This window comes from Lates calcarifer, linkage group LG21, assembly GCF_001640805.2.
Source record: "Lates calcarifer isolate ASB-BC8 linkage group LG21, TLL_Latcal_v3, whole genome shotgun sequence".
In the NCBI taxonomy this organism is placed as follows: Eukaryota; Metazoa; Chordata; class Actinopteri; family Centropomidae; genus Lates; species Lates calcarifer.
Window position 1 is genome coordinate 17,663,905 of NC_066853.1, and position 24,309 is coordinate 17,688,213.

General features: G+C 40.3%; 1 protein-coding gene across 4 annotated transcripts; it reads right to left on the bottom strand.

Moving 5' to 3' along the window:
• Positions 1 to 575: 575 nt before the first annotated feature.
• On the bottom strand, positions 576 to 23,976 carry stim1a (stromal interaction molecule 1a). 4 transcript variants are annotated; one of them, XM_051078945.1, is made up of 14 exons: positions 23,808 to 23,976; positions 22,901 to 23,033; positions 19,092 to 19,222; positions 16,581 to 16,695; positions 14,926 to 15,037; positions 14,526 to 14,641; positions 11,022 to 11,199; positions 6,047 to 6,224; positions 5,150 to 5,317; positions 4,411 to 4,511; positions 4,034 to 4,263; positions 3,031 to 3,111; positions 2,148 to 2,565; positions 576 to 1,702 (listed from the first exon to the last, which is right to left on the bottom strand). In XM_051078945.1, the coding sequence occupies exons 2-14, from the start codon at positions 23,019 to 23,021 to the stop codon at positions 1,192 to 1,194; spliced, it is 2,460 nt and encodes an 819-aa protein (XP_050934902.1). In that variant the 5' UTR covers positions 23,022 to 23,033; positions 23,808 to 23,976; the 3' UTR covers positions 576 to 1,191. The 4 variants fall into 4 exon arrangements, with proteins under 4 accessions (XP_050934902.1, XP_018520840.1, XP_018520839.1 ...); XM_018665326.2 differs by lacking the exon at positions 3,031 to 3,111 and having other exon boundaries at positions 1,559 to 1,702; positions 2,148 to 2,221; positions 2,502 to 2,565; XM_018665324.2 differs by lacking the exon at positions 3,031 to 3,111 and having other exon boundaries at positions 2,502 to 2,565.
• Positions 23,977 to 24,309: the final 333 nt, after the last annotated feature.

Sequence of the window (24,309 nt, forward strand, 5' to 3'; positions counted from 1 at the left end):
TCAGACACACTTTTTCCAAGTTGTATCCTAATTTTTTAAGTTAATACACAAACAGATAGAAGTTCTTTTTCACACAGTCTCTGGTATTTTCTGACTGTTGTGTTTATTATTTTGGTAATTCTGTTTTTGGTAACATTTTTTTGCCTTATGATAAAAGGATACCTACATCCAAGCTGGACATTTTAAGCAGGAAATTCACTTGTGCACCTCCTGGTCCAGTGAGGATACATATAAATCCAAAAATCAGTGGTTAAACTTGGCATTATTTAAAAGCTGGACATTTTAGCAAAGCATTTTTCTCTCACTCTCTCATGCTCACATGCACTCAACCCTAAATATTAAAAACCCCAAAGCAAAAGGTCTAACGCTGCAATGTGATGGTCCTTTTGTAACTTTGTAGGGAGATTTATCCCTCATTCAACTAGACAAGATGTCATCAATGGCGTGTTCTTAGGTGAGACCCAAGGCTGCACTTTATCAATCCAAATAATCCAAACGGCACTTTTGACACACTTTTTGACGCCAAATCAATCTGAATCACTTATATACCAGTCTGAGCTATCACCACACTTCCGTTTGAGGATCTCGTGAATGTGTTATTTGCTCTGCCAAGAAAAAGACAACAAAAGACAGATAAAACTGGTAACCATCAATAAAAACAAAGTAGTCAAGTGAAAATAAAGGACTGTGCATTCACTTTGGATTTGTAGGCTAGGTGGTTAGGTAGTAATAAAAGAAACATCAAGTTTTGTCTAAGCAGGTTAACGACAAGAACCAAGCTAACACTAAGAGCATTCGATTATCAGTCAAACAAAAGTGAAGACATGCAAAAATGTTATAGATCATAGAACAAGAAAGAAAAACCAACTGGGAGACACGTTTCCCTTTGAGACTGGCACAATTTCCTGCAGAATAAATAATACTTTACATTCCAATATACAAACCTACCCCATTCCCCTACATATTCCACATTGACCAAATAAGTGGATAAAACTGACACTAAAACAGCTGCTTGCTCCCACAGTCCATATTTTCTCTCAGTAGGATAAACCCACACAAAGATGCAATGGCAACAAATTGTGCCATCATTTCACCATTAATAAACCCCAAAAACTTTGAAACTTTTTTTTTCAAAAACAGACCAGAGGAATACAGTCAGACAGCTTTGACAGCTTTTAGTTCAGGTAGCCCTTATTTCCTCTGTTTCTTGAAGATCTTGAAGGTGTGTTTCTTGCGGCTGGCAGTTGAATCTGTGTCTTCTCCGGTTGAGCCACTGTCCTCCTCCAGAGGGCTCTTCTTGGAGGACAGCTGTGGGATGCGGCTGTTGCCCTTTGCCCCTACGGCCCCTGCTTGCCCTCCTGTGGGGGATGGTGTGTCAGGTTCAGTTGAGTTGGGGCTGAGGGAGCGTGATGACTCTGACAAGCAGTTGATCTCTCCCAGGCTGGGCGACTTCTCCATGCCGTACACCTTCTTCATGAGTATGGGGCTGTCAGCGACGGGCTCAGCAGGACTGCCTTCGTGAATGCGGTTCCCACCGTTGGGGGTGTGAGCGTGCAGTGAGACGGCATCCTCTGTGCGGCCAGACAGGCTGTGCATGAGAGAAGTGGGCTTGATTAGGTGGCCTTTGGAGCTGTAGGCAGATAGCCGATCACCAACTTGGGAGAGGGACAGGGAGGAGTCGGAGTCAGAGCGATTTAGGTCCCTGTGTGAGGAAAAAAAAACAAAAAAAAAAAACACACAAGTTAGAGGAAATGAGAAAAAACAATCCCAAACAGTTTGAAGTTGAAGCCTTGCATGCTGGGGCGTATCTACACTATGCCTGCAAAGCCACGGACACACGGGGCACAGCCTGGACACTGGAACTCCACACTTGTTAGTTGTGCAGGCAAAGAACACCAGGAACACTGAGAGAGGTTGAGAAAGAGTATATTCTGTAATGCCTCATCAGGTAAAATGATGTGAAAGCAAAATGAATTAGAAAAAAATAAATAAAGTAACCATGGCAAAACAAAATGGACTTGCAAAGTAAAAAAAATGGGGCTTAGGCTATGATACATGGGTTAAATAAGAAATGACAGCAAGTGGTGAAAAGGGAAAAAAACCCACGCACATGCACTGTGTGTGGAGAATTGGAAAATGACGGGTACCCGTAGCTGTCGCTGCACGAGGAGTGCGCTTTGGGGTCATCTGAGAAGGTGAAATCAGGAATGGGGTCCATGGGCTGGAAAGATGTGTGATATAAATGGGAGGAATAAGGTGCTACACTGCCACCCACAGAGCTAGGTAAGCAGGAAGAAGAGGCAGACAAAGGGGACAGGGACGGAGGATTTGGGTTGGAGGTACAGATGATGGAGGGATGTGACACGGCTGAGGAAAGAGGGGGCAGAGGGAGACACTCCAGCTGCCCAAACGATTGGCTGCGTGACTGTCTGAGGGTAGCCCTAGACCTGGATGGGTAAGGGGTTCCCTCTCCCTGCTGCCCCGCGAAACTCTCTACCAACCTCTGGGAGCCCATGGCCAGCTGGGGGTCAATGTGGCGTTGGCGCAGCGACATCATACTGGGAGCTGTGGGCACAAAACAACAGCATTATCAACAACAACTACATAAAATAAAGTCTGATGGACAAGGGAGACCAGGTAGGTAATCAGTGGAAAGACGTTTTTTCGTAATATTAAGTGGCACAGAAAATAGTGATGGTGTTACCAGCTAAGATAACTTGTTTAAATTAAAGAGAAAAAAAAACAGCTCTTTCATGAAAGGAAGTGTCCATTTATAATAAAAATAAGTGTCAGATTACCATAGGGAGAAAGCAGGGGTGCACCGGGTGGTGACAAGATTAAAAGGAGGGAGTAAATGTAGCAAGCAAGCAACTGAGGAAAGGTTGGGGGTGTTTTTAGATGAACGCAGCACGGAGTAGTTTTTCTCCCTCAGCTACGTCTACGTGTTATAGCTGTGTGTGGCTTTAAGTCAAGGGGAAAAACAGGGATGTCAGACTGGGGACTGAACCGGGGCATGAATAAATGGCCAACCATGATGTTTCCATATGGGCTGACAGTCTGAACTGACGGACCACAGGTCACTGGCTCGCCGTTCCAACAGTCGGGTGCCATCTGTAGTTAGGCCAATGAGGCAGCAGTGGGAGCCAAATGCCAGAGAGGTGGTGGAGGGAGAGAGGGGAGTGAGATAGGGAGTGCAATTAATGTTGATTAAAAGACTTACTCACTATTGCAGCCACAAAGGGACTCTGCGGTACAACTTTCGCCTGCAGTTAGTCAAACCCAAAGCTAATATATGTCAAGTTTGCCATAATAATAAGTCAAATATACAGCCTATAACAAGATGGCTACAAAGCATTATAGTCATCAGAATTCTCTTGGTCTTCTTGATTAGATAAGGTTGTGTGAGGTGTGTGTTTCCAAGAATCCTGCGATGAAGTGAAAAGTTTTTGTATGTAAGGATTTGATGGGCAGTTTTTCTGTCTTATAGTCAACCTAAATAACAATTTAAATTGGGCACTGACTGCTAATAACACATTTCCTTTGTTTGACCAAAAGCAGATTCAAACGGTCTGTAGCACATATTATTGGACACAACCACTACAAATAGGTCAGCACAGAAACTTGTGAACTTAAGAAGTATATTTTTTCTTAACAGTTCAATTTCCAGAGGAAAGTCACAGGAATCTTCAGTCTCCATAACAGACTGAGTGTCAGGTTAACACTTTTATCCAAAATGAAAACATTTAACAAAAGGCATTCAACTGGAATGGTGTGTAAAAGAAAAAGACAATTAAGTGAATTTACAGGGTACACATTATACAAATGTAAAACAACACTCATTCAATCAAAGACACATGTGACCCTCACTACCTCCATCACCAGGGAGGCCATGAGAACAAATTCAATTGTAGCATAAAAGGTCCAAATTCTCATGTGGGCTGATTTTTGGATTTCCCCAGCAGGGTCTTGGAGTGTTTAGGGGTTCGTTTGCTAATCCCCACTGAATGGCCGACAGATTCGGATGAACCCTTACATTGCAGAGTTCCAGGCATGATATCCTCATCCAAGTCGTCCATATCGTCAGACATGATGAAGTGCTGAGGTGTAGCTCTGCCACCCATGAAGCTGGGATCGAGGTTGAGGGCTGAGGCCAGCGAAGGGAGGCCTGGGTTGTTGACGATGGTGAAACCTGTGAGGATCTCTATCTGCTGCCAGCGATGAAGCCTCTCCCGCAAAGCAGCGGTCACCTCACCCAGGGCTTGTCTAAGCAAGGTGTGGAGAAAGTAGTAGAAGTAAAAATAAGTGAAGAGGAAAACTGACCAATTAATTATCACTGCATTAAGTGACACTGTTTTACAAATGAAAATGTTGCTTTGACCAGTTTTTGAAAAATTTATGAGACCGACTTACTTGGCTGCCAGTATTTTGTGGTCAACATCATCCAGGGAGGAGCTGTGAGCCACATGGAAAGTCCCGAAGAGAGTGTTCCTCTTTTTCTTTATCTTCTCTGCCTGTGCAAACCAGTGGCCAAACATTTATCTCAGATGAATAAAAAGCCACTAAAATTAAAATATGCCTGGTGCTCTCTATAGCCTATTACTTTGTGGTTATACAAAGTGGGAAGAAAAAACTGAATTGCAATGTGAACTGTAAATTCAAGCTACTTCACCTATTAATGCCCACTTTGGAACTGTGTCGACTCAGATATATGGTCTTTTTTTTTTTTTTCATTTTAAGGCTGCAGCTACTCTGCTGTTGTAGCTGTGGACTGTAATGTGAAAAGGTGTTTCTGATACAGATTTTCTACAAATCATGACAGTCAATGTTATCTCTGTTTACTTCATGATTCCTGTAAATTTGACACAGGCCTTATGTGACGTGCATTTCCAGATGGGTTATAGTGGGCCAGTCTGAGTCAAAAGTTTTAATTTGATTTTTATTCCCACTTTGCCCTGGACCGCTCATTTAGAGTCCATTCCATTTTACTGAATTAAGAACTGAAATATACACTCAACTTCTTCCAATCAACTCAATCTCAAATATTCATGGTCTAATAACTTTGTAAAGCAGCTGTCTTGGAACATAATTCGTAGAATTTAAATAGAAAGTCAATCAAGGCAATAACATTTACTCATTTTTACATGCTTACCCCTTCTTTGGCTACCAGGAGCTGCCGTTCAGCATTTTGTTTCTTGATGTTGTAGTACTGAACTTCTACCTCGTGGGTGAGCTGCAGCCACTTTTGGAGAGACTCTGGTGGTGACCAGCCACTCCGTGACTCCAGCTCCTTCTCAGCTTTCTTCAATGCCATGCGCACCTGCGACAAATGTCAAACATTAGGTGACAAATTAACACATAAAACAACACACCCATAATAATCTAGCAACACATTTTTGGCTGATGATTATGACTTTATTACATGTTCAGATTTTTTTAAGTAAGTGATTTGCAAAAGTTCTGTGAAAGAACAGTCATGAATATGCAAATCTTTAAAAAAAGTTTCATTCATTCGATATTGATATCAAAAAACAAAAAATATGCAGAGATTTCTTTTCTCAATTGCTCAACTGTCACAAAGTTTTATAATACACATGTATAAAATACATGTCTCAATAGTCAAGGACTGATGGATCTATATATGTAGAAGTGTAAGGAAGTGGTGTATGGGCCTTGCCACAGACCACTGAACATGAAAGTCAAAGTGTTTTGCAGCAACACTGAATGTGAAAGCCTTGCGTGTTTACTGTGAAAAAAAACTGTGAGAAAAAAAAAAAACACCTGTGACACAGTGTCTGAATTGGATCACTGTGATAGTCCTTCAAACAAATACTCATGTGTTTTGCTTGTTTGTGTGGGCTGTGCTGTGCTGTTCCTGCCAAATCCCTAATGGACAAAGACTTAAGTGGGTGTATTTACACTAAAGCCAGTATGAATCTGATAGACTTAAACATACTGTGCATTTGCCACCTTTGAAGTTTCTCCTTTGTACTGAAATAAGATTTTTTTCAATTCCATCTTTAAGTGTAATTTATCACTTTGCAGGTACCTGTTCTAGCTCCTCTTCTGCATACTTCTGGCGACTCAGTTCATTCTCCGTGCCCTCACGCAGCTCTCTCAGTCGCTGGGCCTCCTGCTTGGCTGCATTGATCTCATCCCTCAGCTTCTGCTCCAGGTTCACCTTCTCCACCTCTACTGTACGGTGCTCTTCTTGGGCGATCTGCAGCCTGAAGACAAGAAGAGGAACACAGAGAAACAACTGCTTTTAACTTTAGTTTCTCTTAGAAGCAAGATATAAGTGGCTGCTTAATAAGGCCAAAGAAAGAAATGTAGAGTAGTAGGTGCCAATGTCATTTACTGTGGACAGTCATGATGTATAAGCATGAGCACCATGTATGTGTGGAATGCAGGACTTGCATCAGTCATGCATCACCGGAAACAATGGCTAACATGTAGAAAGCACTGGGCCGTGGTCAGCTGCTAGGCAGCTCACAATAAACTGACATCAGGGCGAGCAGAGCCAAGAATGGGAACAGCTGTCGTGGTGTAACTTTAGAACAGTACAGTGTGGTACCCAATGCTCTTGTAGTATCCAGAACATATATGTGTTGGTTTGTGCGGAGGATATTTTTAGACTAGCCAGTCTACTTTTATAAGCGGGGCTTGTCACTCATGACATAATTATTTGTGCTTAGACACACACCATTTTAATGTACTGTCAAAAAGAAATACAATGTGAATTCTTGAAGGAAAAAAGCTTTACTTTGATCTGTAAACCTAACACAAGATTTGACCTTTACCCAAATGGTCCCTGGTCTTGCTAGTCAAACGTAGGAGGTAATAAGTCCCATCCCAACCCATCCTAAAAGTGTAATTACCCAAGTCCCAGCATCATAATGTGATACAACAAAACAAAATCCAGCTTTCAGACTCTTAATGTTTTTCTTTTATTAAAATTGCAGAAAGTTATACCATCTTTCAGTCACTAGGGAGCAGCACTCTCCTCCTGTCAGGCTAAAGACAACAGCAGCGGGAGCAGAGAAGGGCAGAGAAATGAAAGTTGATCTAGAGAGCTAGCTGTGGAAAATGTGGCCGGTGGGCAGTCCTGCTAATGCTTTCGACCCTGACCTCTGCCATTCTGTAGCTAAGATTCAAAAGCCCTGGCAGTGCAACAATTGTCCAGAGAGAAGAGGCCAAATGTTGTTTCAACTGACCTGCATTGCAGGGCTCACAGGACGCAGACAGAGTGTCTCTGCAGGATTTGCAGGAGAAGGTAAAGAGTAACACACGTTTTTATACATTATTACAATTGTATTTATCTTACTTCCCTAAGTAACATAAATTTTGTGTGGAAAGCAAACTAACTTATTAATGCCTAACACATGCAGTGGTCTTGTCCTTGTCTCCAGTCCTTTTTCCAGTACGTTTTTCTGCATACCACACCCTAGTCCAAATGTGGGTGAATTAGCACTTGAGCTGACGTGTTATGCAGTCATGCTTAACACCATCTCCCACTAGTGAGGCGGAAGAAGGGTCAAATGCTGTTGTAAAAGGCGACCAGGAACTCCAGCTCTAGTCAAAGCCTCCTCCCACTGTCTCCCAACAGGGAAGCCACGGCTGGGCCAGGCTACTTGATACCACCACAGGATCTACTTAAAGGTATGGAAAGAGAGCAGCTGGCAGCAGGGATCAGAAAGAAAGGCACTGCCACAGAGAGGACAAACCACTCTCTCTCACTCCGTCTCTTCTTGCTAGTCATACTAACCTACAATATAACATAATATAATATCCTTTCCACCGGGCTGCAACACATTACTAGGGTCTAATTTAGAAAAGTCTAATGCTTCATACCAACTCTGAAATGTCTGAGAATCACCATCATCATCGTCTGCTTTTGGCAGCAGATATGTAAGCTGGCTTGACTGATTTCTGCTCAACATTGCCTTTTGATTATGACTATACCAGCTACTGCAAATCCCCAGAATAATGAATAGGCACTTCAAATGATTATGCTTTATGGAACATATTCTATTTCATGAGAAACAGGCACAAGATATTTGGTTTGTCTGTCCTTTCTCTGAGCTCCTATCCACCACAGATTAGATTTAAATGTGGCTGCACAACACTATTCAGTTGCTGCAGATAAATTAGACTGTAATGCTGGACACACAGTCATAACTTCAGAATATGAGATATAATACAAAGTCTGTACTGGTCCAGGTGCTGTATGTGAAGCAGCACATTACTATCCCTAACAACTAATAAGGTATTGCAAGCAGCTACAGTAAGTCTGGGTACCCAAAGAGCATACTGAACAACATCTGCACTTGTTGGCCTTTAAGACTCACTAAAGGTTCTCTGGTTTGATCTCCAGAAGAGAATTAAGTATTAGCTATTAGCTTAGCAAGAAAGAAATGTCAGAACCCACTTCAAAGTTGGCGGTGGCAGGTGTGATTTCACAACTGATCAAAGTATAAAGCCACAGAGGCAACACACAGACTGACCTGGCAGTCTATCAGAGGGACAGAGTTTGTCCCCACTGGAGCAATCAATGGCTCTTTTGGTTGGTATTCAACAGGCAAATCCAGCAAAAATACTTTCCACTCCCTTATTGTACTGCTCCAACAAAGAGATGCACCGCATAATTATTATATAAAATATGCACACACAGACACCATAACAGACATAGCACAACGCAAAAGGAAGAAGTGTCATTGTACAGAAAATGAGAAATCTAAGACTGACACAAGCACCAGGTCAGCTGGTGAAACCCCAGTCTTTTCAGTCTATTTACTATTCAGTAGAGCATACCATCTTGTGTTTCAAAAACCTGTTTCCTAAACAGCCAGATGACACAAGAGAGCAACTCATGGGGGTAATGAGAGCAGGAAAACAGACTGAAGGTTTTGATGCTTACAACAGCTTGTCCACCCCTGTTCAGTGTCCAAGCATCAAGCCAGGAATGTCATGCAGTCATGTGGCAACGCTGGTCACTGCTCCTTACTCTGGCAGGTGAAAGGGACTGAGCCTCTGCCTGGTTTTCAATCTAACAAAACATGACATCCCCAAGGGGATGAAACACTTTCCATTTTGGCCACTCCGTGAACTTTCAACTTTCAAATTCAACTCTATACAGATATCAAAAACTAACTGACGGTTTTCAATGACCACCAACAATCAATAAACATCTACAACAAGAATCCTCTACCTTTTGGTAATAGAAAAGCTGAAACTTCACAGATTTCAAAATGCACTGCACTTCATCTTCATCTTTTTGACAGCACCATCCATGCCTTATCCTTTCAAAAAACCTGACCTGTATATGGCATGAAGCTGTGTTTGAGTGTCCTTTAAAGGAATACGAGGAGACGGTGCACGCTTAAAAGCACATCCCAAGCATTCCTTGAGGTATTAACAGGACCAAAATAGTTAGATTTGTCTTATAACCTTCAGTTAGACTACCAACTACTTACATGCATTTGGCTCAATTTGCTTTATTCTAAAACCTCTCATTTCAAACCATTTAATTATTAAGGCAGTAAGCCAGAATTCACCAGGCGTGAGCATGAAATATTGCATGTCAGAGCAGAAAGTTTGCAGCACACACAATAAGCATTCAATCAAAGTCAGCTTTGTTTAATAATGGTTAAACTGCAAGGTTCACAGAGGTCCCCCATCCCCTAAAATCATTTATAGACCAAATATTTAAAAGATTAGTGATGATTCATATCTTTAATCATCTTAGTGGCTCACTTTTTTCAAATGAGTTCTGGGGGTCAAGATGGCAAAAACACAAACAGAGCAACCAAACTGTTTTTTCCCTAAGGAAACTTCAGGATCACCAAATGCCCTCAGATGTGATCCCTCCAGCCGCCAAAGCAAGATTACCAGCAGATGTGGGCACCTGGTAATAAACCACCTCAGCTGGGTCCTCTCACTGTGAAGGAGCAGTGGCACTGAGCTTCACTCTGTATTGTGCAGATTGATGCTAGCCACCTTGCAGAGAGTTCTAATCTTGACTCCTTTTCTACTTTTGATCACTTTCCAAAGCAAACTGTATGATAAGGGCTGGGGAGACAACTAGCCACTAAACTGAGAACGGAGATATCTCCTCACCACCACAGTCTAATACAGGGTTTATATTACTGCAGATTTACAATGACAGTCAGTATTTCTCAATATCATTATCAATGATATCAATATCATGCCTGTGACCATATACATCTGCAGACTGACAGCAGCAGAGAGAACCATAGATTTTACAGTCATGCCTGGTAGCGGGCCAGTCTCTGCACTAAACTGAACTGTGACATGCAGCAGCATTTGTTACTGAGATTAGTGCCTGTCTGCTATTGTTTAGTAAAAACTGGTCTAATGAATGGAAAAGCACTTGTGCCATATCCATATCAGTGGCTTTGATCACTGCTCAAAGCAACGCTTGCTGCATTTGCCCCAATAGTTTTGAAAAGCTGTAATAGATAATCCACAGGCCCAAAACACAGTTGCCCTTTGGTTTGCTTGCTGTGTTACAACTGATTCTTAAGTCAGATATTGAATATTCCAATTAAAATGTGGTCCTGTGAGCTGGAAACACCTCTTGATCTGCAAGTTGCACAGAGTTCTCAGACTGGCCTAAATACCAAATTTTATGTGTGTGTGTGTATTTTTATATATATATATGTATATATATATATATATATACATATATATATATATACTATATATATATATAAGGATTGAGAACCACTATATGCAAATTCTCAACAATCAAGTACATCTTATTTGAATAGTAAAATCACTGACACTGGCATGATTTCGTACAGGGTGCCTCATTTGAATTAATGCCTGCTTCACTGAACAGACAAAATACACTTATACTTACTAGAAATAAAACCTCAACAAATGTATTTGTTTGATGCTCAAATGTTACAATGTGAAGCCAATTTTATGTGGTAATACAAAACTAATGGTGTGTGCACAATATAGTTTGTGTTTGTTGTATGCGTGGCGGGAAAACCCCTCACTTTTGTTGTAAGTCATGCAGACTCTGCTCAGCTCTCTGCAGGCCCTCCAGGTCTTTCATCATCTTCTTCATGTGGTCCTTAGAGTAGCGATTCTGGATGTAGGCAAACCAGCAGCCACCCATGCCTATGACTATTGACACGACCAGCATGAAGTCCTTCAAGTGGTTGTGTCTATTCACTGTGTGAAAAAGAAGAAATAAAGAAGAGAGGTTACATTTTTGAAATGTAATAAACAGAAAAATCATAAGATAAATCTACAAATCATTAAGTGTAATTCAGCCATATCAAGGACATAAGATAATGCTGCCTCACAATGAGCAAGCTTCGCAAGGGTGTGGTGTGAAGCTTGTGCTGAATGTAGCCTAGTCATACTGCAAGTGTTGCAGAGGAGCACAAATAGAGGAGTCAGTAGCACAAGTTTAGTTTGCGGTGAGAGGGGCCTAGAGCAAAAGACCACGATAAAGCCGGCTTAACACGGCCTATTTTAGTCTGGCAACCAATGCTAACAGTTTTAGTTTTTAGTTTTGAGCATGCACAGAGAACCGAACAATGTTAACTGTAACATTTTGGTACACACAAGAAGCTGCAAACCAAATCCTAGTATATTGCCAAGTTGTCACTGTAAATAATTCATAGATATTGGAGGTCACAGCAGCTAGAAAGCATCATTCCCATTTGTAAGAAGCCTTAGATTGGGTTCAAACCACCTCTCAAGTAAGAAGTTTTGATATATATATTTTTTTTAACCAGGGCAATCTTATAATTAAACCCAGAAACAAGTCTGGGTTTAATTTGATCAATTTGATGACACAGGAGAGCATTGCCATGCAACAGCTGACACGAAGTCTGAATTTCAGCCTTGCAAGCCACATGAGGCAAGTTTCTTCTTGCAAAACCTGCAAAGGGGTGTGCGGGAAAGAAACGTCAAAAACATGACTTCTACTTCCTGGAGTGAGACAAAAAGGAAGTAAAATTAGGATAAAAAGTCAGTACAGATGAGTTTATCTTACATAACATCAGGATGACATGCTGCCTAAAGACACAGTTCTTCACAAACATCTTCCTGCACCGCTGCCTGCTGCTGACAAAGAACCAAGTCGAATCACACGACACATGAATCTAACTTTCACCCCATAGCATACGTCTCTCTTCACATGAACCCTCTGTATGGTAAAAACACATCTCCAGCTTGTGCTAAATGATCTTTCAGGAGGACTGTATATATTCCTGTAGACTTGCTTATAAAGCCCAGAACAAACACAGGTTCATCAGAGTCAAGGATCTTGGACCAGCTGTGCTTGATATTGTGTCACAGTAACAACCCAGAACTGAGGCAGTAAAACACTACTTCTGTCTCTATTCTACAGAGTAAGTAAGAATAACACAATAATTACACTTAAGCTTCATCTGATTGGCCAGTGTGTGCAGATCTTAACCAAAACTCCTAAAATGAGGTCACAATATTTAACTGACATGCATGCATGCTCTATTTGTCTTTGATGTGCATTGTGCACACTGAGCACAGTCACAATGTGCCCTCTATATAATTTATTGCTGACACACAGTAAAGACTACAGTCACTGTCTTTCAGTAATACCATCAAGAGAGCATAAACTGACATTTAATTAACCACAAAACTGGAAATAACTGGACCCAAATGCATTTGGGTTAATTATTACACAACTGTCCACTGAATCAGGATCAAAGCATTGTAAGATGTGTCTTAAAATGCTGCTGCTATATGCAGTCAGTCAGTCTGACTATTAGTGGGACCCACTGGCTTTGAGAGGCTGTCAAAGCCAGAGAGCCCTCGCTAATGTCTTTCTTCGACACATGCCAGATGCAGACCGCTACACACTGTTCCTCTGTGCAGCTCCTTTTCAATGCAAATGCCTGCTTTCTATGAAGGTTCATTAAATTTTCCCCTTTTGCTTCACTAATGATTACATAAATCAGCTCTCATCAGCACTCCTCTTCCAAATATGTACCCTTCCATTTCATTTTATCCATCTTAGTTGTTTTCTAGTGAAAAAAGACTGAGCTTCAAGGCCGAGTAATTCTCGGCCCAACACAAATATTTTGTAGAGCAGTAACTGACTATTATTTTCATTACTGATTAATCTACTGGTTATTTTGTCAACTGAGTAAGCCTTTTGTTTACACAATGTCTGAAAATAGTGAAAAATACCCATTAAGTCCAATAAGTCTAAGTTTTATGTGACCAACAGTCCAAACCCCCAAGATTTTCATGTTTACTGTCAAGAAAAGTATCACATCTTCACATTTGAGAAGGTAGAACCATCAAATATTTGGTACTTTTGCTTGGAAATTTCTGTTAATCATCTCATCAATTTCCACTAATTGTTGCAGCTCTAATACTTTGTGTAACCTCTAAAGTTTAACATTTTTCATAATACCAATTCCAGAAATCTGCCTTTCTGAGCAGTATACAGCTTTAGTACTGCCAGGGGGGTATGACAGCTAAGACACATCCCATCCATTTTGATGTTACGAAAAAAAAACATTAAAGATTGCAATCTGTAGCTACAGAATTGGAGAAGTGATACTGGAGAGGGAGTGGGAGAGGATGAGTGATGTGTTTATTTGTCTCAGCATGCAGAAGGGTGTGTCTGGAATACAGAACAATTAACCCTCAGCTCATTTCCTAAATCCTTGAAACTGATACAGGTGGTAAAAAGATCTTCTCTACATATAAAAGGTAGGTCCATTTAAGTGAGTAAACGAGTAAGTCAGTGAGTAAATCTAAACATATTGAGTGAGTGAGAGACATGAATAAATAAAGCAAACAAAACCTGACCACAACATGTCACAGGGACCAAGTGCTGATGAAAAATTAGAGCAGCAGACAACAACAGTGGTCAGGATGTTGGTAATGTTGGTAGGCTGTTAATAACAACAACAAAAAAAAACTCAAAACCTCCTGCAGATGAGGTGTTGAGTTGGTCATTTTGAACATGTTTTATGCTTCTCTGATGACCAGTCTTACACAAGTGAGCTGATCGGGGTCGAAAGGTTTCAGTAAGGCTTAAACTTCCAACACATTTAAAAAGTAAGCAATGCTTTTCATTTGAAACACCTACAAAGCACTCTGGATGTACATAACTCTGCCCAGGCTACAAAATCCAAATTTTTTATATATTAGTATTAATAGACGTGAAGTTTAGCATCCAAGTAAGTAGAATATTTCAATCCAGCAAAAATATTAAGAAATCCTTAAAAGAAATTCCTTCCCCCATCTCCCAACTTTCCATAACATTTTACTGAATTCCACTGACAAGTTGTCTAAACATGAGATATGCTTATTACACAGACAAGAAAATGGGACTGAAATCTACACCTTCATAAAAGGGTAGTGAAACAGACCCTGTCTTGTAGTGTCTACTCATTATCTTGAAACATCTGGAACAAATCACCGATGTTGTATGAATGAGGGCATTAATCAAAGCTGCAAGAGGAAATTAAAAAAAGAATAACATGACATACTCAGGGGCGCTCCAAACAGCACAGTGTCCAAAGACTTGAGCTGCAATTTTTGCACATGGCTGCGATCCAAAATCTTCAGAATAGAGAGTGTCAGTGTGGTGTTCTTTACGGCAAGCCTGAGAGAAAACAGACACACATCACGTCATTTCGCAAGAGCAAGGAAGGAAGAGCAAAGGATGTAATCCATTCTGAGTCATGTGTAACATAACCCCTTTACAAATACACTTACAAGTAGACTTTGAGGCTTGAAGCTTATTATTTTCACTAAAGTATAAAATTTTTCTTTCTGAGCACAAGTCTTACCAGTCCCATATAAAATAAAATGTAGTTGTGGTCAAGCTAAAGATCAGTCAGAACAAAACAGTCAGAAAAAATCATAACAAGTCATGATATCACTGACCTTGGCATGGCACTTCCATTAAAATTCATCTTGCGAAATGCATCCACATATTGCGGCAGTTCCACATAGGTGATAAGCCACTCCACCACCTCATCCACTGTCCAATTATACACTGAGGAAAAAAAAAAAAAAAAATATATATATATATATATACAGTTACAAAGCTCATTGTTTGCCATTCATCTAATTCCTGCAGAATTAAGTGCTGACAAGGCTACCTGGCTCTAATACTGTATTTCACACACAGTGCAGTGAGAAAGTATTAGCAATACATTTCATTGTTTTGCTTGCTTCTAAAAATTCATTTTGAAATGAAACAATGACTGTGTGGTTAGATAGCTGACTCTGGAATTTGACAGTGTTCAAATTTGTATTCAGTCAACAGTGATCCTGTAACTTTTTTAGCCACTCATTTTAGAACAACTGTGATCATAAACAATTAGAAAAGGCAATTAAGAAGTTTTTTTCTTGGGGCCAAGCAGTCAGTCAGATGACCTCAACCTAACTGATCATGTGTTTCGCTTGCTGAGAAACTGACTAAAGGCAAAACTCCCTGACACCAGCAAGAAGTGAGGATAGTTGAAGCACAGGCCAAACAGATCATCACTAAGGAAGATACTGGTGATAGGCATCAGGCAGAGAGAGATAACAAAAAATCTGCAACCAAATATTAAATATGTCAACGGCAAAGGTTGTTTAAATGCCCTAATGTCTCCTTTCTGCCAATACATCTGAAATACCTTCAAATTAGTCAAAACTAACCTCATAGCAAACCAATGTACAGAGCCAAAACAATAATACTGTATCGATATTGTGACACTTTTAAACACATCAAACATATTATATGACCATGGGAATCCTTATCCTGAATGGTCTGAGGAATCCTGTGGCATACCATACATTGGTCTGCCCACCGTGATAAAGTGGGGAAGGGAAATCCGCTCCACAGCTCCTGGCAGAGAGTCAACAGTGTTAGCTGTGTGTGTTAATGTGTTACACTCGAACAAAAACCCAGTTTCCTGGCTCCAACCCTCCAGAGCCTTGTCAAGAAACTGCAATGCAGGGTAAGTCAGTAATACAAGCAAAAAAAAGGGGAGAAAGGCAGCCAAAGGAAATAAAAAGAGCACAAGTGCCAGATACAGCTCATAAGAAGTGCTCTCAAGGCATCCACGATAGCCCAGCCGAACACATAGGCACAAGGAGGTGAGAGTGTGTACGCTAATTTTGTACTGACGGACTCAATGATGTCCACTTTGTCACTGGCTGGAACTGATAAGTAGACTGCACTTTGCTTGACACTGGCATCTGATCAACCGTGCTGCTCCTTTGTTGGATGGATGAGAAGGTCAAGGAGGGGTAATGTCTGACAAACACTTTCAAAGGGAAATATATAACTGTGATATATATCTGAAATACTGCAGTTCTTTTGGGCTGGCAATCATAGTCACAAGGAGTGTGTCATTAAAAATTAAACAATTATCTGTCCAGTTTCAAACAGTCAGTATCAGCAGAGTGCATCGGTGCGGAACATAGTGTGCAGAACAGGATTCACAGTCGACAATTCAGAATCAAATACAGAAAAGATCTGAAAGAAAAGCCTGTTTGTGTAGTTAATGCTGGCCTTCAGGGAAAAACACAAAGCTTGAAAGCAGTACCTTCAGAGCCCTTCCACGCGTTCCACAAGTCCTCCACACTGATGAACTGGTCATCCCCATGGAAGCTGTTATGCCTGGCCTTGGGGTCATGGTAGTTTAGATCCTCTCTCAGGAACTGCACAATGACAAGGGCATTTCTAATGGTTACAAGGAATCTATCTTGTGAAAGTGTTCACTGACAAAAATAGCAATAACACTTGATAGTGTTTACATTTTACAAATTGAGTTTTGTTAGAAAACTGCACACACAGCTTTGGTGAGATTGGTCTGAGCAATGCTGTAATTCAAGAATTAAATATTGTAACAGCAACTGCACATATATTAAACAATACAGACAGTCTGACTCAGCGGGGGTTGGCAGAATAACATGTGAAGGACAAAGGCCACATTGGAAATTTGCTGTTGAGGGGTTTGGATTTATTGTGGGCACTGCGACCTGTTTCACTACTGTGGGCTTTATGACCCCCATAAAAGAAGAAATTGCAATTTTTGTGGCTTATGAGTGTATTTGCTTCACTCCCTGTGAAAGGAACATAAAACACTATAAATATCTCAACCATACATAGCCTGAAAAAGATTTTCCACTCACTGTTTAACTGTCTGGAAAAGCAGGGAAATTCCTCCTCACTCATGTTAATAGTTATTCTACATCACAACATGAGTGCTGATCACCAGTAATTGAAAGCTAGACTGCAACATTATTAGAAACCAATAAGCAAAACCTCAATAAAATCTTTGTTAACAGTAAAAAGTAAAAAGGCAGCACTTCAGATATCCATCAAATCAGTTACGTAATTACCTTCTAATATCTAAACCAGCATGTGAGCAGTTGTTTACGATTATATGGAAATCCCCCACCCCCACCCCTTCACCACAGAAAAGTGCATTAGCATGGTGCTTTTCAGAACAGCCACATCTCATAGTCCAAACAATCAACTAAGATGCCATGATTATGTTTGATTGGTTGTAGCTAGCAACAGGTTGAACATAAATGGCAGGACAAAAGTAGCATTGTGGTCTTTGTAGTTCTTACTCCAACAAAATATTACCTGATTCTTAGTGGATTATAGAGTGTAGGATGGATTCAGAAAATATTATCACAGCAAGAGATGTTGGGTTTCCTTGTTGGGAGGATGGCTCTGACGAACAACCAAATTTATGAAATTTCCAAAACTAAAACAATCAAATTTCCTTAATCACTGAGGGTAATCAAAGTCTCTGGATGACATTTTGGAATCTATGTTTGAACAAGACACCATGGCACATAGTACATGGCACAGCATACCAAAATCTATGGCCCTCTGGATTCCATTCTTGCCCTGATTGGAGTGGTAGTAGCCACATTGCTCATTGCCCACTATATTGTAGGCTAACTCAGTCACCATGCTTTTAAACACAAATCCTACACAACATCTTGCAGTCCCACAAAGGCCAACTCATGCAGCATGGGTGGAAGACAGTAATAAGTCATGATGGCCTTCTTTCTTGAAAAATTTGTGTGGGAGGATTTCACTACAGGGTAGAGATGGTCTGTACTGCAGGTGAAATATCACACTCCTGAAAACATATTCACTGGAGGAGGACCCGTATAATTTTGCCAAGGCCCGAAGATTATTCTTAAAAGCCAGATGGAGACTTTGATCTTGGTTATAAAGAAATCAACTATCCTCTTTATTTAAATCACTGTATGATAACAGGAAGCAGGACTACTGTCTTGAAGTGCTCTTAATCGTTTTGAGCTTTCTATTACTCGGCTCAAAGCCACTACTGATATGAGTGCTCACTGTACTGCGTTTGATTCTTTGCCTTAGGGGATTTGCATGCCAAGTACCACTTCTAAAAGCAGAGACGGCTGCAGAGATGACGCTGCTTGCTTCGGTCTGGCCTGAACCACATGCCACACACTGAACCAAACTGAAACAAGGCTTCTCCTCAAGGCCACAATGTATAGTTTAGACTAGAGCTCAGGATGTAAGCTAAAGGGACTACAGGCTGTGTCTTTCAGGCACCAGTACTGTCTGAGAGGTGACAGACCCAGATACAGCTGTGAGAGAACATAAGCTGTAACTGTGCTTTGATTATATTTTACTGTATTGAAAAGAGAAGCAGTTAACACTATTTACCATCCAATTCAAAAATACAAATCCCATAGCCTGAGTAAAAGCAGACCAATATCTCCTGTTACATTATGTTTGTATAAATGTGGCAAAATCAGTGTCTACATCATCTATGCCAGTTATAACAAGAGTTCAATAAAAAGGGCACCGGAGCCCTGTCAGACCAAATCCTCCAGTTAGTCAGAGTAAGTTAAGGAAATTACGAAGCAATGATTAACTGACCATCTTAGCAGCAAATCCTAGGACAAGTCAGATGACAGAGTTGTTGTACAATGATACCTGTAAGCCTCTTCAGACTGACTGAAGTCCACCTCTGAGACTGTACAAACCAGAATATCCCCTTTCAATGGAGCATCAGCTCTTGTAGATGCTGAGTTTTCAGGCTGGTACTTACGCCGTCTGTCTCTACAATGTCTACATTGCCGTTTGCGTCATCATCCATCTGCTTGTGAATACTACGGATAGCCTCGAAGCTGAGAAGGGCATTCTCATCCTTGCACAGTGGCTCATCGATGCGACAAAAATCTGTTGGAGAAACAGAGTCATACCAAGAGGGTGTTAAGGCAACTTGTCATGTGTTTCCTTGTGATAAATGTTTCTATGTTTACCATCCAATTTGAAAAACAGTTTTTTCAGATAACGCTGAATGTTGCAAAAAAGTCTGATCACAAAAATGCTCTGTTACAACAACAACAGCTTTTAATCCTACAACTACTACTACTACAATAATAATAATAATAAAAATTCCTTTACAGAACATTTTGTTTAATTCTAGTTACCCTGAAAACACTAAAAACTTCAAAAGTCTTTGACACCTATTGTAGTTTATTTCTGTATCAAATTTCCTCCATCAAAAAGTGTCAGAACAACCCAAACAGTAACCAAACCAAACTTGCATGTGTATACTGTTAATATGATATTTGAAGAAAATCCTGGTCATGGTCCTTCCTGTTGTTGCAGACTTGCAGCAAACCTGCAATTCTAGCAATGCCACGATTATTCAATAACAACGTTATTTAATTAAAAGTTGTCGACCAGTTCTGTAGAGACAGATCATTTATAAATAGAGATACGATTTGAAACAAGCATTGAAGTGCTCAAGTTATTCAAGTTCAATGCTATAATTCTCTTAACTTCCACTAATCTTGGGAAGGCCAAAAAGGTTTGTGGCTTTTAACCTTTTGTGCTTTTTGCAGAAAAGTCAAGATGCAAAGTCCCCTGTTAAATTGCCCTCACTCGGCCTCTCTCTCTTGCTAAGATAACTGAACTGCAAAATTCCTTGGCTACAAACAAAGCCTTGTTTATACGAGGCCTTTCACTCAATATGGAGAACTGGGGCTAGTACCGAGAAACCAGATACCATGACTGTCAGACCTACTGTATAGACCAAAAACAGGCCATGCCCCAAGATGAATTGGTTTTTAATAATTACGGTCCTAAAATGATTTTTAATCTAATATTAATTTGGATTTCACAGTTCTGTTTAATGTCAGAAAACCTGGGTTTGCTAGTTTAACTACTGCTTGAATTAAACTATATTCAGTATTTTTAGTTAGACTACAGTAACATATAAGGGTATCAGTGTGTAGTGTAACTGAAGATACATCAGAAATGAGTTCTGCCATGATGACAGATTATGTAATCAAGCTATCTGTGATGTATCTTAGCTCCCTCTCCTTCCTGAGGGATTAGAAATCCTCTGCTATAGATCAGAGATAATGTTGCCACTCCCACCAAGAGGAAACCTTGTTTGGCATGTACTGCAGATACTCTCAGGAGCTGTGTAAAAGAGCATAGCAGGCTACCTGTAAAAACAGTAACTCAAAGTTGAAGCTGAAGTGAATTCAAATGAATAGTGGCCCTGAATTCTTCAAAAGCACATATTTTTAAAAATTCATTTTGAGTCTGTCTTACATAACCTTCATGTTCCCTGTGCACCACTGTAAATCTGAGATTATTAATCATGGTCGGGCCTTTTCCTGGTTAAAATATATGTCAAGCACAAAATGCTTTATTGTTTATTTAATCGCATTATATCCACAAAAGGGAAAGGTGAAGGCGAGGGTTGAGGGGGAAGCTTGCCAAGTTCAGCAACATGAGAGAATGGTTTGCACTTCCTAACCGGATGTAAGCTTGGTTTTTACCAACAACAAACCACTACATAAAATTTTGGACAGAAGTTTTCTAATCACGACATGAACGTTTAACTGAATAAAATGCTTGATTCTAATTTAGTCTGGACACTGGGATGAAAATTATTCACAGACAGACCTTGCTTTTCATGTTGCCTGCATCATCTTCACAACAATCTGGTGTAGTAGTAGACAAAATCAAACTAACTTCCCCTTTCATAAATGGCCAAGCTTCAGTGCATATATTTCAACCAATACTGCTGACATTTACAAAGCAATTCCCCCTCTGAGTAAGCAACTCATCATTTCAATCCTGTCTGTAAGACCAGAACCACCTGTTATGACAGGTTGGCTTAGGAGTTAGAGAAACAAAGCAGAAAGTAAATCAGATCTCAGATTAATATCTGCCATGAATATCATCCATGAATGTATGTCTATGCATATTTGTGCCTTTTCTGTACACAAAACCACTAAACCAGAACTAGGAAGGATAGATGCACAACCTGAACTTCCGCATTGTGAATAGTTAATTTTTGAGCTACACTATGCAAGCATTTCAGCTTCAGAGAACCTGCAAAGCCACATACCAAAAAAGCAGCTAGACTCTCTGACATTCTCACGTACCATGTTAAACAAAGAAAGACAGTTACCCTTGTGAAAGCCTACCACCTGCAGCACTCTCATACACCCAACCTGGCCCTCTTTCTCATTTGGCTTGCAAAGTGCCAGAGACACAAGATAAGATATTTACATACCAGTCAGCCTGCTTTTTTTAAGAGCACAAGTTACGCAAGTCATTCTGTGTGTCTGCATGTAGATGAAGAACACACTCCTTAACTTTGCCACTTCATAGATGCGGCAGTTACTATGCCCTATCGACATTCAAAATACCTGTCAAGCTTTGAAAATCACTGTCAGGAATAAATTCTTTCCCATAACTGTGACCTATTGGGTGTGTTGCAACATGTATTAGTAAAACTGTGTCGCAAGTGCAAAATGTGCATCAGCAACTAGGACAATGTCTTAACAGTTCCTGTTTAACCACCCTGTTGAGCAGTACCAACAAAAGATCACAGCCAAGCAAGTTTGCAGTATTGGGTGTCTGCCCGGTCATTGCTAGCAGTATAGTGAATAATGTGAAGTTAAATATTCAAAATGTAAATCTGAGCAACAGTTATGCCTTTTGTAAACAGATACAAACTCTTACTCTGGAGCACTTTCAAAAATCCTGAGTCATTATATGTCACTGGCTCATACTTCCCCAAGCAGATTCAGATTTCATTGTTTTAGACAAGTTGGAAGTTCAGGTCAGGGCATGCTTGACATATACAACCACTGTAACCATTCATGACTTAAAAGATTGAGGTGAGAGATTAACACAGCGATAGTGTTTGTATCCGCACTGGGAGGTTGTTAAATTCACTCGACGTGTGTGTGATTTAAAGTAAACTTTCTTTCAAAAGAAAAAAGCGTTGCTGTGTAATGCAGTGCAGTAAGTCACTGGAGGAGTATGCCGTAATGAGAGGCCCGTGCTGGTTTTAACATGGTAAAATCGAGTGGGTTAGTTAAGAATTTGAATGACACACATCATGATAAGCTTAAAAGTGAGTGTCTAGATTACATCACTGTTTAGTCCTCTATGGTTGTCTATTCGTTAATTAATTAATGGTAATGGGGAACAACAATTTATGTTATACCTTGTGCAGCCATATGTTGTGAAAAATATTTACAATATATGGATACTAATTTATGACTCACTGCAATACTGTACAATACTGTAACCTCCTCACTCTCTGCTTCGGAAACTACTTAGCCCCCCACTCATTTGCTTCATTAACCACTAGGTCAATTACCTCCTGTTTGACTAGGTGGCTTGATCTAAGTTGGAGGACAGGGCTTAATGGAGAATGCCGGCCTGACTATTCTCAGCGTGGCTACATTTAGTGCCTGCACAATCACAAAGATGTGGCACCGACAGTAATACTCTTTAGTGTGTGTCCGCTCAGCTTGACAAGTGGACAAAAATAAACTTCTAAAATGCAACAAGTTAATGCCATGACTGATTACTCACCTGACACCCCGTTTTCAACAATCTGACTGTCCGGCGTCGGTGAACTTGTTTTTTCAGTCCAGCTTTCTCCAACGAGACACAAGCAAAATATCCACAAGGTCACAAATTTGTTGAACTCCATGACTGGTGTATGCTGGAAAGAAGCAGAATCCCTTGAAAATTCTGATCATTTTAGCATAACGAACTGCAGTGTTTTTGTCCAGGTTAATCAATTTAAACATCGCTCAAAATTAAAAACAATACGGCTGATCTGTCTCTTAAAACATATGACATCTTGGCAAGGAGAAGAAACTGCATTAATCGGCTTAGAGCACACCAAGAAATACGGTTCGTTATATAAAGATCCCCTGCAGCAACTACGGACACATGCTATCACTTCTCGAGTGTGCCTCTTCTTCCTGAATGAATCAACGTCCACAGTCGTTAGCTTGCTAATACCTGGCTTTAGCTTAGGGAAGCCTTTAAACCTCACTGTATCAGTTTAGCTGAGCTTTGGGGCTCATGACGGCAAACACATGTCACTTCAGGGAGAAACATAATAAGATTGTGAAAAGTAACAACAGCCTGGTGTGTCTGCGTCTGCTGGTGGCTGAATGTCTGACAAGCCCCGGCTAGCTAGCTAACCATCTCGGTTAACTAGGCAATGAAGTGAAATATCCAAACAAAGGGGGATTAACATTTCAATGCCCTTCCAAAAAATATTCACATTAACCCTTTCGTGATTTTGTTTTCAGTTACTTTATGTCGGTGTCGACTTGCAGTTTTCTACAGGCGTACATTAGCCACCGTTGACGTTTAGCTAGCCTCAAGTCAGACAAGCGATATTAATAAAGAGCAACGGTAGTTTTAGCTAGGCTAAACGATAATGTTACTGCTATAATGCTGAATGACAAAAAATAAAATTAACCTGTCATGTATCAGAGCCAGCAGATGTGTAGTTTCAGCTCTGTGTTAACATTGCCGCAGATGCCTGGTCTCCCGGAGTTGAAGCACAGCGAACTCCACCTCTATAAAAAAAAAAAGTGACGGTCTCTTTCCCCGCGACCGAGACACTGAACCGAAAAAGCCGCAGAATGTGGACAGACAGCGGGCTTGTCTTCTTCTACACCACCGGGCCCCATGGTTTCAAAATCAAGTTTCGCCCCCTATCGTTTGGAGGATATATCGGCTATCACATAATTGCTGAAGTGTGCCATCTAGTGGAGAGTTTAACCCATTACACTGTAATGCCTCTGGATATAATTTAAAGGAAAGTTACATATTTTTTTTCCAACTTCTATGATATATATATATATATATATAATATATAATATATATATATATATATATATATATATATCTGTTGTGATATTAGGCCTTTTACCGTAGACGTTTTTACAGATACAGCTTTATACATAGAAAGTTAAACC

Coding starts and splice junctions, on each gene's coding strand:
- stim1a (XM_051078945.1), bottom strand. CDS start 23,021: ATGGAGTTCAACAAATTTGTGACCTTGTGGATATTTTGCTTGTGTCTC. Junction 16,696..19,091: donor ACATTGTAGAGACAGACGGC/GTAAGTACCAGC, acceptor GTCATTGTGCAG/TTCCTGAGAGAGGATCTAAA. Junction 2,566..3,030: donor GCCCATATGGAAACATCATG/GTTGGCCATTTA, acceptor TTGTGCCCACAG/CTCCCAGTATGATGTCGCTG.